Genomic DNA, 17,573 nt, shown 5'->3' with positions numbered 1-17,573 from the left:
CCCTATCACCCCCTCTTCTGAGAGTTGTCATTCTGTACCCTACTTCCATGTCTCTGGATCTACCCAATTCCTCAGACTGTTATGTTTATTGTATTCCACAAATAAGTGAGATCATGTGGTATTTGTCTTTTTCTGCTTGGCTTGTTTCACTTAGGATAATACTTTCCAGGTCCCTCTATGTCGTCTCAAAGGATAAGAGATCTTTCTTTCTTACAGCTGCATAGTACTCCATTGTGTATATGTACCACTGCTTTTTTATCCATTTGTCTACTGATGGACATTTGGGCTGTTTCCAGATCGTAGCTATTGTAAATAGTGCTGCTATAAAAATGGAGGTACATATATTCTTTCTGATTGGTGTTTCAGGCTTCTTAGGGTATATTCCTAGAAGTGGGATCACTGGATCAAATGGCAATTTAATTTTTTGAGGTAATACCATAGTGTTTTCCATAGTGGCTGCACCAGTCTACATTCCCACCAGGAGTGTACTAGAGTCCCCTTTTCTCCACACCCTTGCCAGCACTTGTTGTTTGATGATTTGTTGATGGCGGCCAATCTCACAGGTGTGAGGTGATACCGCATTGTTGTTTTAATTTGCATCTTTCTGATGATGAGTGATGTTGAGCATTTCTTCTTATGTCTCTTGGCCATTTGTATGTCCTGTTTGGAGAGGTGTCTGTTTAGGTCCTCTGCCCATTTTTGAATTGGGTTCTTTGTCTTGCTTTTGTTGAGTTGTACGAGTACTCTATATATTTTGGAAATTAACCCCTTATTTGATGTATCATTGGCAATGATGCTCTCCCATACAGTGGGTTGACTTTCCATTTTGATGGTTGTTTCTTTTGCTGTGCAGAAGCTTTTTAGTTTGATGTAGTTCATGTGTTCATTTCTTCCTTTGTTTCTGTTGCCTTCGGTGATGTATCAGTGAAAATTCTGCTGAGTATGATGTCTGAAATTTTGTTGCCTACATTTTCTTCTAGGATTTTTATGGATTCACAGGTCACATTTAAGTCTTTTATCCATTTTGAGTTTATTCTTGTGTATGGTGTAAGCTGATGGTCTAGTTTCAGGGTTTTTTTTTTGCATGTACCTGTCCAGTTTTCTCAACACCATTTATTAAAGAGGCTGTCTTTACTCCACTGTATGCTCTTGCATCCTTTGTCAAATATTAATTGAGCATATTGCCTTTGGTCCATTTCTGGGTTCTCTGATCTCTTCCACTGGTCTATATGCCTGTTCTTGTGCCAGTACCAGGCTGTTTTGATTACAGTGGCTTTGTAGTGTAACCTGATATCTAGTATTGTGATTCCACATACTTTGTCCTTCTTTTTCAAGATTGCTATGGCTGTTCGGGGTTTTTTTTTTGGTTCCGTATTAACTTTTGAAGTATTTGTTCTAGTTCTGTGAAATACGTGATTGGTATTTTGTTGGGGATTGCATTGAATCTATAGATTGCTTTGGGTAATATGGACATTTTAATGATGTTAGTTCTTCCAATTCATGAACAAGGTATGTGCTTCCACTTTTTTATATCTTTCTCTATTTCTTTTTTCAATGTCCTATAGTTTCCTGCAAATAAACTTGGGTAAGTTTATTCCTAGGTATCTTAATTATTTTGCCACAATGGTAAATGGGATTGTTTTTTCAGTTTCTCTTTCTGTGAGTTCATCATTGGTGTATAAGAATGACGTCAATTTCTTGACGTTAATTTTGTATCCTGCTACTTTGCCAAATTCATTTATTAAGTCTAATAGATTTTTGATGGAGTCATTAGGGTTTTCTATGTATAATATCATGTCATCTGCAAATAATGACAGTTTCACTTCCTCCTTTCCAATTTGTATCCCTTTTATTTTTACTTCATGTCTGATAGCTGTGGCTAAGACTTCCATCCAGTACTATGTTAAATAAGAGTGGTGAAAGTGGGCCTCCCTGTATTGTTCCTCTTCTTAAGGGAAATGCTTTTAGTTTCTGCCCATTGAGTATGATGTTGGCTGTAGGTCATTCATATATGACCTTTATTATGTCGAGATACGATCCTTCTATTCCCACATTGCTGAGCGTTTTTATCAGAAATGGATGCTGGATTTTGTCTAATGCTTTTTCAGCATCTATTGATAAGATCATATGGTTTTTATTCTTCATTTTATTTATTTGGTGTATCACATTTATTGACTTGCGAATATTGTATCCAGCCTTGCATTCCTGGGATGAATCCCACTTGGTCATGGTGAATAATTTTTTTAATGTATTGCTGGATCCGATTTGCTAGTATTTTGCTCAGGATTTTGGCGTCTATGTTTATCAGGGAGATTGGCCTGTAGTTTTTTTTCTTTGTAGTGTCTTTTTCTGGTTTTGAAAGTAGAATTATGTGGCTTCATAAAACAAGTTTGGAAGGCTTCCTTCCTCTTGAATTTTTTAAAATAGTTTGAGGAGAATGGGTGTTAGTTCTTTTTTGAATGTTTGGTAAAACTCCCCCATGAAGCCATCCAGGCCTGGGCCTTTGTTTGCTGGGAGAGTCTTGATTACCTCTTCAATTTCCTTAGTTGTTATTAGTTTATTCAAGTTTTCTATCTCTTCCCGGTCCAGTTTTAGGAGACTGTGTGTTTCTAGAAATTTGTACATTTCACTTAGATTGTCGAATTTGTTGCCATATAATTGTTCATAGTAGTTGTTAACGATCTTTTGTATTTCTGTAGTGTTGGTTGTTACTGCTCTTTCATTTCTAATTTTGTGTATTTGGGTTCTCTGTCTTTGTTTCTTTTTGAGTCTACCTAAGAATCCATCAATCTTGTTTATCTTTTCGAAAAACCAGCTCTTTGTTTCCTTGATCCTTTGAATTGTTTTTTTGGTCTCTATGTCATTTATTTCTGCTCTGATCTTTACTATTTCTTTCCTTCTACTTGCTCTGGGTTTTCTTTTTGTTTGATTTCTAGTTTTTTAAGTTGTGAGGTTAGATAGTCTATTAGAAATTTTTCTTGTTTCTTAAGGTAAGCCTGTAGTACTATGAGCTTCCCTCTCAGAACTGCTTTTGCTGCATCCCATAGATTTTGTGTTGTTGTGTGTTTATTTTCATTGGTTTCCAGGAAGTTTTTCATTTCTTCCTTGATCTCCTCAGTAACCCATTTATTGTTTAATAGCATGCTATTTAGCCTCCATGTGTTCAAATGTCTTTGTATGTTTTTTTGAAATTGATTTCTGATTTCATGCCATTGTGATCTGAGAAGATGCATGATATGATTTCAGTCTTCTTGAAGTTGTAGAGGCTTAATTTGTGCCCTAACATGTGGTCTATCTTTGAGAATGTCTCATGTGCACCTGAGAAGAACGTGAATTCTGCAGTTTTGTGGTGTAATTCTCTGTAGATATCCGTTAAATCCATTTTGTCTAGTGCTTAATTTAGAGTCTCTGTTTTCTTGCTAATTTTTTGTCTAGAGAATCTATCCAGTGATGTCAGCAGGGTGTTGAAGTGCCTGGCTATGATTGTATTATAGTCAATTTCTCCTTTGAAATCCTCCAGAAGATTTTTAATATATTCTGATGTCCCTATATTGGGTGCACATATGTTTATCAATGTTATATCTTTCTGTTGGATAGATCCTTTCAATATTATGCAGTGGCCTTCTTTGTCTCTAGTTATGGCCTTCATTTTGAAATCTATTTGATCAGATATGAGTATTGCTACCCCACCTTTTCTTTCCTTTCCGTTTGCTTGGAAAATTTTTTTCCATCCCTTCACTTTCAACCTATGTGAGTCTTTTGTTGTGAGGTGGGTCTCTTGTAAACAACATATATATGAGTCATGTTTTCTTATCCAGTCAGCTACTCTGTGTCTTTTTATCGGAGCATTCAGTCCATTTTACATTTATTGTGATTATTGATATGTACTTATTTATTGCCATTTTTGTTTAGTGTGGTTAAATTTTTCTTCCTATATCTTCTACTAATTATAGCAGTCCTTTAACATTTCTTGCAGTGGTGCATTGGTGCTAATGTATTCCCTTAGCCTTTTTTGGTCTGGGAAGCTCTTTATTTGATCTTCTATTTTGAATGATAGACTTGCTGGGTAGAGTCATCTTGGATTCAGATCCTTGTTTTTCATGACCTTGATTACTTCGTGCTAATCCCTTCTGGCCTGTAGTGTTTCTGTTGAGAAGTCAGCTGAGAGCCTTATGGGGGTTCCTTTGTAGGTAACCTGTTGCTTATCTCTTACTGCTTTTAGGATTCTCTCTTTGTCTTTAATTTGGCATTTTAATTACTAAGTGCCTTTTTTTTTATCTTCATTGTTGAATGTATTACAGATGTTCCTCATTTTTTTCTCATTGATCCCCCACCTTCCCACTCCCGCCCCCCTCCTGCCTTTTCCCACACTGTTGTCTGTGTCCATTGGTTATGCATATAAATTATTTTGTTTATTTCTTCCCAACTTCTAACCCCTTTTCATTTGAGGTTTGTCAGTCTAGCAATGAATTTGTACTTCTTGATTCCTTCACCTTTTTCACCCATTACCTCAACTCCCCTCCCATCTGGCAACCAACAAAATGTTCTCTGTATCTATGAGAATGTTTCTGTTCTGCCTGTTCATTTGTTTTGTAGATTCCATTGTTGATAGATATGTATTCATTGCCATTTTGTTCATATATTTTATCTTTTTCTTCAAAGAGACCCTTCAACATTTCATATAGTAACGGTTTGGTGGTGGTGAACTCCTTTAACTTTTTCTTGTCTGGGAAACTCTTTATATGGTCATCGATTCTAAATGACAGCTTTGCAGGATAGAGTTATCTTGGTTGTAGGTTCTTGCTTTTCATCACTCTGAATATTTCTTGCCACTCCCTTCCAACCTGCAGAATTTCTTTTGAGAAATCAGCTGATAGTATTATGGGACCTCCCCTGTAGGTAACTAACTGCTTTTCTCTTGCTGCTTTTAAGATTCTCTCTTTGTCTTGAACCTTTTGCATTTTGGTAATGATGTGCCTTGGTGTGGGCCTCTTGGGGTTCATCTTGTTTGGGAGTCTCTGTGCTTCCTGGACTTGTATGTCTGTTTCCTTCACTAAGTTATGGAAGTTTTCTGCCATTATTGTTTGAAACAGGTTTTCGATTTCTTGTTCTCTCTCTTCTCCTTCTGGCATCCCCAAGATGCGAATGTTGGCACGCTTGAAGTTATCCCAGAGGCTCTTTACACTATCCTATTTTTTTTTTTTTATTCTTTTTTCTTTTTTGCTCTTCTGATTGGGTGTTTTTTGCTTCCTTATATTCCAAATCAATGGTTTGCCTCTTGGCTTTACCTACTCTACTATTGAATCTGTGTAAATTATTTTTTTTTTTTTATCCTCATTTGAGGACATTTTTCCTTTTTTTTTTGTACAGACAGAGTGGGAGGGAGAGAGAGAAAGAGAGAGAGAGAGAAACATCACCGTGAAGGGACACATCGAGTGGCTGCCACCCGCACGACCAACCAGGGCCGGGGACAAACTGCAACCGAGGTACCTGCCCTTAGCGGGAACCGAACCCGGGTCTCTCCGGACCGCAGGCGGACACTCTAACCGCTGAGCGAAACCGGCCAGGGCTGTGTAAATTATTCTTTATTTCAGTTAATGCCTCCTTCATTTCTGACTGTGCATCTTTCATTTCTGACTGGTCCTTTTTTATGCTCTTGAGGTCCTCACTAAGTTCACTGAGGTTCTCACTAAGTTCACTGAGCATCCTTATAAGCAGTATTTTGATCTCAGCATCTGTTAGGTTGTTTATCTCCATTTCCCTTAGTTCTTTTCCTGGGGTTTGTTCTGTTCTTTCATTTGGGACCTGTTTCTTTGCCTCTTCATTTTGGCTGCCTCCCTGTGTTTGTTTCTGTGTATTACTTAAAGAAGAGGTATGGGCTAGCTAAGACCAGATGCTGCTTGTTTGAAAGCCTTTAGGAAAACCTAAATTAGGATCCAAGACAGGCCAATTCCATGGTTAAGCAACTGGCAACACAGTGGGTGGGCCTGAAAATTGGGTGGGACGGGGCCTCAGGGAATCACCAGGGCGGAGCAACCAGTGTGAGCCAGGTTGTTGGAGTCCCAGATATGGCTGCTGTCTGCTGCCCCAGTGCAGGGCTTACCAAAGGAACAAAGGCCTCTGACAGCATGTTTGTCCTGGAGAAAGCCCCCTCTCCAGCCCTCGCTCCAATGCCAAATACCTCGTTTCTTTTCTGTATTTCTCTGGCACCCCTCGAGCTGCCTCCCCTCCAAACTTGGAGGGAGTGAGTCTTATAAGTTCGTACATGGGCACTTTAAGAGGAGCTGCCTGGGCATCCACCACCTGTGTCCCTGAGCCTCAGTTCCGGCTGGTTTTTCCAGCCAAAAGTGATGGGGACTTCCTTTCCTGGCATTGGAACCCTGAGCAGGGCACCTGGTGTGGGACAGGGACCCGTCAGTCCTCAGGGAGGACCTTCCCAGCCAAGGTATTCTGATTTTTATTTGCCATTTGTGGGTGTGGGACCTGCCAGTTCGCCTCTGTCCTTCCTACCAGTCTCGATGTGGCTCCTTCTTTAATTCCGTCGTTGTAGGACTTCCATTCAGCTTGATTTCAGGCTGTTTTGAATGATGGTTGTTCTGTAGTTTGGTTGTAACTTTGATGTGGTTGTGGGAGGATGCATTTACCTATGCCACCATCTTGACCGGAAGTCTAGTATGTGTCTTGGTGTGGGCCTTATGAGGATATCTTAAGTTGAGAAATTATTTGCCGCAAACTTTTAACTCATAAAATAATGGTTAACACCCAAGAAGAACAAAGTAACTTTTATAAAGACACCCAAAACAAATGATTAGTCAGTTGCGTATATGGAACTTTATCTTGAGTCTGAATTTGTCTTTGAATCTACCAAATGACCACTGTTGCCGCATTAAAAAGTTTAATTTTATTGAAAGAATAGAAAACTTTTTTTTAGTTTTAACCTTTATAGAACTGAATTTGATTTCTGATTTTTTTTAAAGCCGATATGTCAAAATATCTACTGACACTGAAGACACTGAAGGATCCCTACACTGCTGTAAGGACCAAAATATTAATGGGAATAGCCCAAATGGCATACATGAAGAAGGCTCACCAAGTAAGACTTTCCTATTAAATTGTAAAAACTCTTCCCTTGGATTATTGCCTCAGAGAAAAGTTGAGAGGATGGGGGTTAAAGAAGTAAAAAATTTCTGCAAGCCTGGGAAAAATAATGTTAGTATTAATAATGTTTAAATGTAACATTGGGATTGTTTAAAGATTTCTAATATCTAAAATTAGGTGAAATGGAAACAGATGAGCCAGATGATGAATCCAGCCAAGATCAAGAGCTTCCCTCTGAGAATGAAAACAGTCAGTCTGAAGATTCAGTTGGAGGAGATAATGATTCTGAAAATGGATTATGTACTGAAGAAACTTGCAAAGGTCAACTCACGGGGCACAAAAAACGATTGTTTACATTCCAGTTTAACAACTTAGGCAATACTGATATCAACTACATCAAAGACGATACCAGGCATATAAGATTTGATGATAGGCAGCTTAGGCTAGATGGTAAGTATTTGTGAAAAATGGCTTGAACACTAAACTTGAGCAAATAGCATGTTATTTTTTTAGATGAAAACCATAAAATTCAACACATGAATTTTAGTATTATCTATCTAAAATCTTAAATGTAAAGCCTTAATTTCTAAGTATACTAAAATACATGTCAGTGTTTATTAAATAGATGTTGGACTTATGCTTAAGTTTTGTTTTTGTCTTTGTTGTTTTGACCCTCACCAGAGGATATTTTTTATTGATTTTAGATAGAGTGGAAGGGAGGGAGGGAGAGAGAGAAATCAGTGTGAGAGAGACACATCAATTGGTTGCCTCCCACCACAACCCTGACCAGGGCCAGGAATCAAACCTGCGACCCAGGTAAATGCCCTTGACCGGAAATCAAACCCAAGACCCTCCGGTCTTCGGGCCTACACTTTAATCATTGAGTCCAACTGGACAGGGCTTGTTTTTTCTTTTAACTTCTAAAGTGTTTTAATGGCTTGGAAACAGCAATTTGCCGTAATCACTTAATAAAAGTAAAAAAGATTGCTATTTGTTTTTTCTCATAAATATCTTAACATTAAAATGCATTGATTTTAACATTAAAGCATATTAAATTTTAAAGAAAAATATGTTTTCCACCTTAGAAAGATCTTTTCTTGCTTTGGATTGGGATCCTGATTTGAAAAAAAGATATTTTGATGAAAATGCTGCTGAGGTAAGTCATCACCCAGTACTTTATCTTTTCCATCTTGATCATACTGTTTTGTTACTTTTTTTTTCTTCTAGCAAATTTTCATTGGTTTTTGTTTGTTTGTTTTTTCAATTTTTATTAATTTATTTTTGTTACAGATGTTTCTTCTTTTTCCCTCCTAGACACCCTCCTCCTGATCTTGCCTTCCTCCCCCCTCCAGCATTGTTGTCTATGTCCATTGGTTACCATACATGCATATAAGTTCTTTGGTTTATCTCACTCCCCTCCCCCACCCTCCTCTGTGGTTGTCAGTCAGTTTTGTTACATTCTTTTGCTTCTACCAGATGTGTTTATTTTGCCAGTATAAAATTGATTGGTTATGTACTAGAAAAGACTTGTTGGTTTTAAGCATGCTTTCTGTTTATAGTTTTTAGTTGTTTTAGGTGTGTATACAGGAGTTATTTAGAAGTGTGCTATAAATCTCAGCTGAAATAAGCTTTTTGATTCTTTAGAGAAAGTTTAGGGGTTTTTCATTACTATTCATAGTAAGATGGTATCACTAAAATGAGTTTTGTTTCATTTGTTCTCTTAACTCAAGAAATACTTCTCTTTAGGATTTTGAAAAACATGAAAGTGTGGAATATAAACCGCCTAAAAAACCCTTTGTGAAATTAAAAGATTGCATTGAGCTTTTTACAACAAAAGAAAAGCTAGGTGCTGAAGATCCCTGGTAAGAAACAAAGATAAATAATTGTTTCTAATTTTTTTTAAGGATTTATACCAAAGTATGTGGTACCTCACATTAGAAAGGTCATAACTAAATTCCCTTTGATATTTTAAATAATAAGTATTTCTTTGTGTGATAATATTTAGTCACTATTTCTTGAGAATTTTTAGCTGTGCTGCCATTTTGAGAGAAACGTTTAGGAAAATTGTAAGCCCTGGCCGGTTTGGCTCAGCGGTTAGAGCGTCGACCTGCAGTCCGGAGAGACCCAGGTTCAGTTCCCGCAAAGGGCATGTACCTCGGTTGAAGTTTGTCCCCAGCCCTGGTTGGATCGTGTGGGTGGCAACCACTCAATGTGTCCTTTTCACGTTGATGTTTCTCTCTATCTGAACAAAATATCGAAAAAATGTCCTCGGGTAAGGATAAAAAAATATATAGAGAAAAATTGTAATATGTTTTATGGTATTTTTAATTCCATTAGAGCCCAGAAATTTTGAGATTTTTCTAATACCTGTATCTCAACACAGTTTTATATATATCCATGTCTTTTTAGCATACTGAAATGCAAATATTCTAGCTCTCATCATTTATTTGAATACCTATTTGCATATTAGTTTATAATAGTTTAATCTATTTAAAAAATGTATTGAAGATAAAAATAACAACAGGAATTCCTGTCAGTCTGGTGTATATTGGTCATACAATAACTACTCACTGAAAAATGGAAAACTTTTCAAACTCTTTTTTATATGCATTGTGTAATTGCCTCTGTCAAGCTTTAAATGTTTCTCTTGATTTTTAGGTATTGCCCAAATTGTAAAGAACATCAGCAAGCCACAAAGAAATTGGATTTATGGTCCCTGCCTCCAGTACTTGTGGTACATCTCAAGCGATTTTCTTACAGTCGATACATGAGAGACAAGTTGGATACCTTAGTTGATTTTCCTATCAAGTAAGTTTTGATTTTACTTTATAAACATTGGATAACTCTAACTTTTTTTAGACATCGGGTAGCTCATTCCCAGTTTCAGTTTTTCAGTGTATTTTTCAATAGTTCTAATAGTTCATAAGGATCAGTAACAATTTTTATTCCTACACAGATTTTTTTCAAAGAATGAAAAGAAAATATAATTTTAAAAAAAGAATAAAACTCATTCTGTATTACATTATTATTGGTTCATTGGCCCTGTTTATAAAACTAAGAGACTCATGGGCCCTTAGTGATTTTGTTTTCCCTAAGAATTAATCATCAGTTATTCCTAAGTATGCTTTTAAAAAAAGACTAAAGTAATATATAAAAACAGAGTAATTGAATTGCTTAGAAGGATAACATAGTAGTGTCACTGTGTCACCCGCCTTCAGTTTTCTTATTGTATTGTCCAGACTATGACATCATATTCATAGAAAGGTATAAAGTGGTCTGGAGATATAGCATCTTTGTAGTTCATTCTTTTTAAGCTTTAACTAAACATAACAGAATTCAGAAGGACAAAAAGGGAATATTGTATTCTCATTCATGTAGTTCAGAAAGACTTTATCAAACAAAATTTTGCAACAAGGACTTCATACTTTCCCATTTTGCTAAAAGAACATTGATAGTATTCTTATTCTTATATATTTCATGATATTTCTGCAGTAAATTTACTTGATATAGTTAATAAGTAGACAAATGCTTAAGGCAGACATATATACAAAGGTGATTGGATGGAAATAAATGATATAATACTAAAAACATTCTGTGGATTGCTTATTCTAATTGGTGATTATAAATTTTAAATTGAAAATCTGTCCCTGGCCAATGTGGCTCAGTGGGTTGTAGCATTGTCCTATACACTGAAAGGTCTCAGGTTTGATTCCCAGTTTAGGCATGTGCCCAAGTCGCAGGTTCAATCCCAGTCAGGATGCATGGGAGGCAACCAATCAGTGTTTTTCTCTCTATATCTCTCTCTCTTCCTCTCTTTACCACTCTCTAAAATCAATGGAAACATATCCTTGGGTGAGGAATAAAAATAATAATAATAAAATTTAAAATGTTTTGCAATTATGGTACCAAAAAATGGCAACAAAATTATGAGTCATCGAAGTTTTCAAGAATATAGCATTTTGACAATGTAAGTATGAGAACCAGAAGTAATGATAATCTAGACCCTATTAGAGATTAGTAGAAGTTTAGAATCATAATTGTTTTTTAATGAGGCAAGTACAAAAAGAGTAATCAGAAGTAATAGTAAGCTCTAAGATGGTCATATTCTAGTTTCATGAGTGACAGATTATAAACAGATGGTTGTATTTTAAAGAATGTTGCCCGTTTGTGATATATAGATTATCAAAACCAGGAAAATGTTGAATAAATATTGGGGATTAGATATATTTAAATAATTATATTTCCAAAAAGGTTGTTTTTCTTTATTGATTTTAGAGACGGGGAGAGAGAGAGAAATATCGATGAGAGAGAACATCTGTTGGCTCTGTCCTGCATGCCCCCCACTGGGGATCAGGCCCACAATCTGGACATGTGCCCTGACCAGGAATTAAACTGGCAACCTCTTGGTGCATGGGTCAGCGCTCAACCAGTGAGCCACGCTGTCCAGGCACTAAAAAGTTGTTTTTCACTATCCCTTTATTTTTTTTTAAACACATTATTTCTAAAAATGACTTTAAAAATATAAAAAACCAAAAGGATCCAGATGGTAAATGGTGGTAAATACTTTTCCTAGTACTAAAAATTAAATGTATTAGCATAAAAACATTAATCTGAATAAAAACAATCATTGGAGAATTTTGAAATTCTTAACCTGAAAGAAAATTTTTGCCAAAATATTCAAATCTCAGGAGTATACATATGATTTGTTTTATAAAGTATTGGCTCTTAGTAATTTCTTTACATATATATCTATATACATGTATATATACACTGACAGAAGGGAATAAAATTTATTACATTTAGAGGAAACATAAGACTAACTTGATCTGTTTTTAAAACAGTGACTTGGATATGTCGGAATTCCTAATTAATCCAAATGCAGGTCCTTGCCGCTATAATTTGATTGCTGTTTCCAACCACTATGGAGGGATGGGAGGAGGACACTGTAAGTTGACAGTTTACCTTTTTGCTAAAATCATGATGTATGATAACCAGACTTTTTTCCATAGGGACAATGTGCCATGTGTCTTACATGTAGTAATTTAATAAATACTGATTAATGAATGAATCTGCTTTTGAATGTTTTTTGACATCAGGAATAGAGGATTGAGTTATTCATATTCAGTTCAAAGAACAGGAAGATTACTTACCTATTCAGAGCTACGTATTGTCCTTTCTTAGTCTCCTTCTCCTTCCCTTTCTGATGTGTTTAATATATGTGCTCTTTTAAATCATGCAACATTGTTAAATTACATAATTGATACTGTGCTATAAATCTTATTTTTTCTGTTAACACTTCAGATGTGTCCATATAGTCTGTTGCTTCCAAACATTCATGACTTACATATCATATTTTATCTCTCTCTATTTACTTCATGGTGGACATCCAAATTGCCTTTAACTTTCTAGTACCATAAGACTAATAAAAACATCATTGTTTATGGTCCCCTTTGTGAGAATTTTTTTGAGCTACACATCCAAAAGTGAGATTGAGCTACACATCCAAAAGTGAGATTGCTGGGTCATGAGTATTTAAGTATTGTCAGATGGCTCTCCGGGATGGTTGTACCAGTCTACCCTCTTCAGTTGATAGATTTTTCTACTGAACCATGTTTGCATTCCTGGAAAATCCTCCTTATCTTTTAGTATTTTTTTATACCCAGTTGGATTTGGTTAACTAATTTTATTTAGGATTGTTACAGTTAACTCATAAATGAAATGTCTACCTCAATAAAACAGGCTGGGGATACTTGACTCTCTGTTTCCTAGGCAACGAGCTTTATATAGGAATTAACTATTAATGAAAGTCTAGTAGAATTAACCTGTAAAAATTCACTTACCTGGGCTTTACAGCCTTAATGTTTTCTATTTATGTCATGCTTTTTGAAGTCTATTCAGTTTTCTTTTTCCAAAATGTGCACATTGTGGCATTTTCTATTTTTCCAAAAATATATCTGTTTTCCTTTATTTGAAAATAGTTGTTTGTAATACTCTTATGCTATTTTTTTCTTTGTCTTTTCTGTCTCTCTTTTTTTTAACTTGTCTTCTCAGGTATGTCTTATTACTCTGTTTAAAGAATTAGCTTCCATTTTATTAAATTTTCCTATTTGTTATTACATGTATATATTCTATCTCATTGATTTCTTCCCTTTGCTGTATTTTTCTTCTTGTTATTTTGGGTTTCCTTTGTTCTTTTCCCATCTCTGGGTTGAATGCTTTTTGCTTTCCATTTTCTCCCCTCTATTGAAGGCTACAATAAAAGTTCTAAATTTCCTTCTAAATACCCCTTTTGTCTGTATCCCATAACTTTGGAATGTAGTCTTTTCAGTTATATGCTTTTCCTTTTGTTCTTAATTTTATTTTGTAATGGGCATTGTCTGTATTTTATTAAGCCATAGGAGTTTACTAAGGCTTCCATGTGGCATAATAAACGGTCTGTTTCTTAATGTTTGTATGCTTGAAAAACAGGTATTTTCTATTCAGACATAGAGTTCTTATTTCTGTAATAGTTTATACTTATCAAATGTATTCAAATTATTACTATCTCTGATCATTTTTTATATTTATTCTACTTCTGAGAGGAATTTGTCAGGACTTCTGAAGTGTTCTAGCTTTTTTGCATTATTAGTTGCATTTATTTTATAATGGGTAGCTCTTCTTTCTCTATTGTTTTTTTACCAGAAGTTGACATTCTTTTTTTAAAACCCTTTTATTTTTCTCAGAATACAAATGTTAGTCTAGCTTTCTTTTGATATTATTTAGTTTGCAAACTCTGTGTGCCTTTTTGTAGGATATGTCTCTCACTTACAAACCGTATTATTGTTAGATTTTGTCTGTGTATTCAGTCTAACAATGTTTCTTGTAATTTGTGAGTGCAGCATTTGTGAGTTCAGATTGACAGATTTAAAGCCCACAATAAGCTCCACTCAGAAGAACAATGCATTTGTTTTGTAAGGGACAAAATTATTAAGAAGACATGGCCGATAAAGTGTCTCTTTTTAGAAGCTATGACAGCACATAATTGTTTTGGGGACACTATGCAACTTTGTTTTCTCAGCTGTTAGGTTGTTTATACAAAGCATGGGATAGGAAAGGGGGTGTGTTTTTTTTTAACTTAAAGATGAAACAAATCTTCAAAAATTGTACAAATTAATCACTTTTTACATTTCTTTTACTCTGTCCTTTTGTTAAAGACTGAAAATTATTCTGGTGTAAAAACCACTACAAATTAGTGAAATTAGTATTGTTGGAAAATTTTGTCGTAGAAAACTTAAATTATAATTGAAGTTTCAAATTTTGGAGTCAGACACAGACGTGGGTTTTAATCTTAGCTCTGCTACCTAATAGCAACACTGTTGGAAAATTAAACTTTTCTTGATGCCTCACTTTCCCCATCTCTAAAATTGGAAACATAGTCTGGCTGGTGTGGTTCGGTGGTTGAGCGTCGACCCATGCATCAGGAGGTCACCAGTTCGATTCCCAGTCAGGACACACGCCCAGGTTGTGGGCCTGATCCCCAGTGAGGGGCATGCATGAAGCAGCCAATCAATGTCTCTCTCACTGATGTTTCTATCTCTCTCTCCTTCTCACTTCTCTCTCTAAAATCAATAAAGAAAAAAAAAATGTTTTAATAAAATAAAATTGGGAACAATGACAGTACCTTCTTTATGATAATACATTGAAAATGCATGGCACTATGCCTGGTAAATGATAAATGTTACCTTTTGTTGTCATTAGTATTGTTATTCTGTATTAAAAAAATAACAAGTCTGTTCTGTTTGTCCCTGGGGTGAAAAGAAGGTTACAAATTCATTTTATATGAAAAGTATCTTTAAGCATGTAGATTTTAGGAAATTATTCAAAAAACCTTTAATAAATGGAATCAGTTGAATGTGTAACAGATAGACCTTATATAGATGACTAGCACATGATTTTAATAGCTGTTTCTCACACAGATGATTTTAAGGTTTTAAGGGTTCCCCTTGAGAAACCATAAATCATTTCAGTTACAGAGAGATTATATTTTTCACTAGATACTGCTTTTGCAAAAAATAAAGATGATGGAAAATGGTACTACTTTGATGACAGTAGTGTCTCAACTGCATCTGAAGACCAGATTGTGGTAAGTGTGTCTTTTATTTTCTGAAAACCAAGGAATCCACTGTTTTAAAAGGGACCCATGAGACATTATAGTTTATATTCTAGCAATTCTAATAGCTAAGAAAGATTTGCTCTGATTTAAAGAAATGTAAAATTGTCTCCTAAGTGAAAATTTGTTTTCTAAATTTACCCACTAACAGACGTATAAATTGCAACGTGAAACTTTTTCTGGTAGTTTTCAACATGAAAACTGGAGTTTCCTAAGAAAAATAATAACCTATTTTTATAATTAAAAATTTCCTCTAGAAAATAAGCTCAAATATTTCTAGACATTAATTACTTGAAGTCAGAATGCTAAAACGGGGGCGTGGGGGGGGGGGAGTCCTATAAGGGACTTAGAATACATATGATTTTTAAAGTCAAGTCTTATCCTTTATGACAGTTAAACGCTTAATTACATAAAAACAATTATAGCCCTGGCCGGTTTGGCCCAGCGGTTAGAGCATCGGCCTGTGGTCCAGAGAGACCCGGGTTCAGTTCCCGCTAAGGGCACATACCTCAGTTGCAGTTTGTCCCAGGCCCTGGTTGGGTCGTGCGGGAGGCAGCCACTCGATGTGTCCCTTTCACTTCAATGTTTCTCTCTCTCTCTCTCTCCCTCTCTCTCCCTCCTACTCTATCTGAACAAAAAAATGGGAAAATGTTCTCGGGTGAGGATAAAAAAAAACAATTGTATATTTTTTAAGTTAACCCTGTATATTTGTTACTTTAATATTTTCTAAATAGTAGAAAAATGAGTAAGTTATATCTATTCACACTTGCATCAGTTTATCATCCATAGCCAGAGCCAAAATATTAGCATTTGTTTTGCTTGCCAACAGAGCAAATTTTATTGTAAGATATTGATTGATGAAAAGATGACTAGTATATTCTAACAAGATAAGACTTGCTTGATAAGTGTTTATTTTTCTATGAATTATGCCATTCTATAAATTTTACTTATTTATCACTATTACAAAGAATGAAAAATATAGTATTTACTTGTTCCTATACAGAAGTTTCCTGTTGATGGGGGAAGTACTGACTGCTTTACCTTTTTACTAGTTTAAATTGTATATTACTTGAAGTTAGAGACTAGCATTTATATTAGTTTATAATACTTTAAAATTCTTCAACTTAAATTGTTCAACTTTATAAATTAATAAACTGCTGAGTCCATTCATTGGTTTGGGTTTTAACCTATCATTGCATGAACAGATGTGACAGAATTTTGAGTTGTTTCCCTACAAATATTTTATTTTTTATGGATATATAATATGTATGTGTGTGGGTGGGTGGGTGTATTTTGTACTGTTGTTTTATCTCCTTATAGCTATAACACAGAACAGACTTGAACTCTATTTTTTTTTTTTTTTATCCTCACCCGAGGACATTTTTCCATTTTTTGTTCAGGTAGAGTGGGAGGGAGAGAGAGGAACAGATAGAGAGAGAGAAACATCGATGTGAAAGGAACACATCGAGTGGCTGCCATCCGCACAACCGACCAGGGCCGGGGACAAACTGCAACCGAGGTACGCGCCCTTAGCGGGAACTGAACCCGGCTCTCTCAGGACCGCAGGCCAACGCTCCAACCGCTGAGCCAAACCGGCCAGGGCTGAACTCTAATATTTTTAAAAATGTATATATACCTAAATAAAATGCATTTCCAGTTTATATTTAGACTTCTAATTTCAAGTCATATTTCACTTTTCAATTTTGTTCTCTTGTTTAATCTCCCAACCAAAACATCCTGAAATAGCTTATGTCTTCCTTTAAAGTCTCTTTGACAACCATACTCTAATCCTGCCTTCAAATAAATAATATATCTTGTTTATATACTATATATGAATTATATTTTACCTTGCATCTTAACAATAATGTTTCTTCATTTAGTTAACAAGTATTTGAATACTTTCTATATTTAGGACTCTATTCTAAGCAAGGTTGAAAGACAAATATCTGATTTCAAGAGGTTTACAATCTAAAGATGACAGACAAGCAAATTAACCACTACATATGATAAGTACTACTAAGTATCATGACTACATAAAAAGGAGACAGTTGTCTTACCTGATTTGGGATTAGAGACAAGACCACTGCAGGGAAGTTTGCATAGAGACAGTAGTGTTTAACCTGAGTTTGCAAGTACAAATATAGGAGTAAGTTAGAAAAAAGAAGCAAAGTATCTATGCAAAAAGAACAGTACAGTTCCTACAAAAGTAAGGAGGCATGAAAGAACCTGACATTTAAGGGAACAGCAAATAATTTTGTATTACTGAAAGAAAAGACTCTTGTTATGGATATAGCTAAATATAGAACTGAGATCAAGAAAGATTTTC

The 17,573-nt window shown here is 35.3% G+C and overlaps 1 protein-coding gene across 11 annotated transcripts in view; it reads left to right on the top strand.

Moving 5' to 3' along the window:
- The window catches only part of USP15 (ubiquitin specific peptidase 15), a 118,936-nt gene that overhangs the window by 98,288 nt on the left and 3,075 nt on the right, over positions 1 to 17,573 (top strand). For 10 of the 11 annotated variants that reach the window (XM_036251857.1, XM_036251859.1, XM_036251858.1 and 7 more), the window contains 7 exons: positions 6,978 to 7,093; positions 7,276 to 7,548; positions 8,184 to 8,254; positions 8,845 to 8,960; positions 9,757 to 9,906; positions 11,940 to 12,043; positions 15,132 to 15,220. In XM_036251857.1, the coding sequence (XP_036107750.1) occupies positions 6,978 to 7,093; positions 7,276 to 7,548; positions 8,184 to 8,254; positions 8,845 to 8,960; positions 9,757 to 9,906; positions 11,940 to 12,043; positions 15,132 to 15,220 (919 nt within the window). Of the gene's footprint in view, positions 1 to 6,977; positions 7,094 to 7,275; positions 7,549 to 8,183; positions 8,255 to 8,828; positions 8,961 to 9,756; positions 9,907 to 11,939; positions 12,044 to 15,131; positions 15,221 to 17,573 lie in introns of those variants that run through there. The other variant, XM_036251856.1, reaches the window with a different exon arrangement.

Source organism: Molossus molossus, unplaced genomic scaffold (assembly GCF_014108415.1).
Source record: "Molossus molossus isolate mMolMol1 unplaced genomic scaffold, mMolMol1.p scaffold_m16_p_10, whole genome shotgun sequence".
In the NCBI taxonomy this organism is placed as follows: domain Eukaryota; kingdom Metazoa; phylum Chordata; class Mammalia; order Chiroptera; family Molossidae; genus Molossus; species Molossus molossus.
Note: the sequence above shows the minus strand (reverse complement) of the source record. Positions and strands in the feature narration are given on the sequence as shown.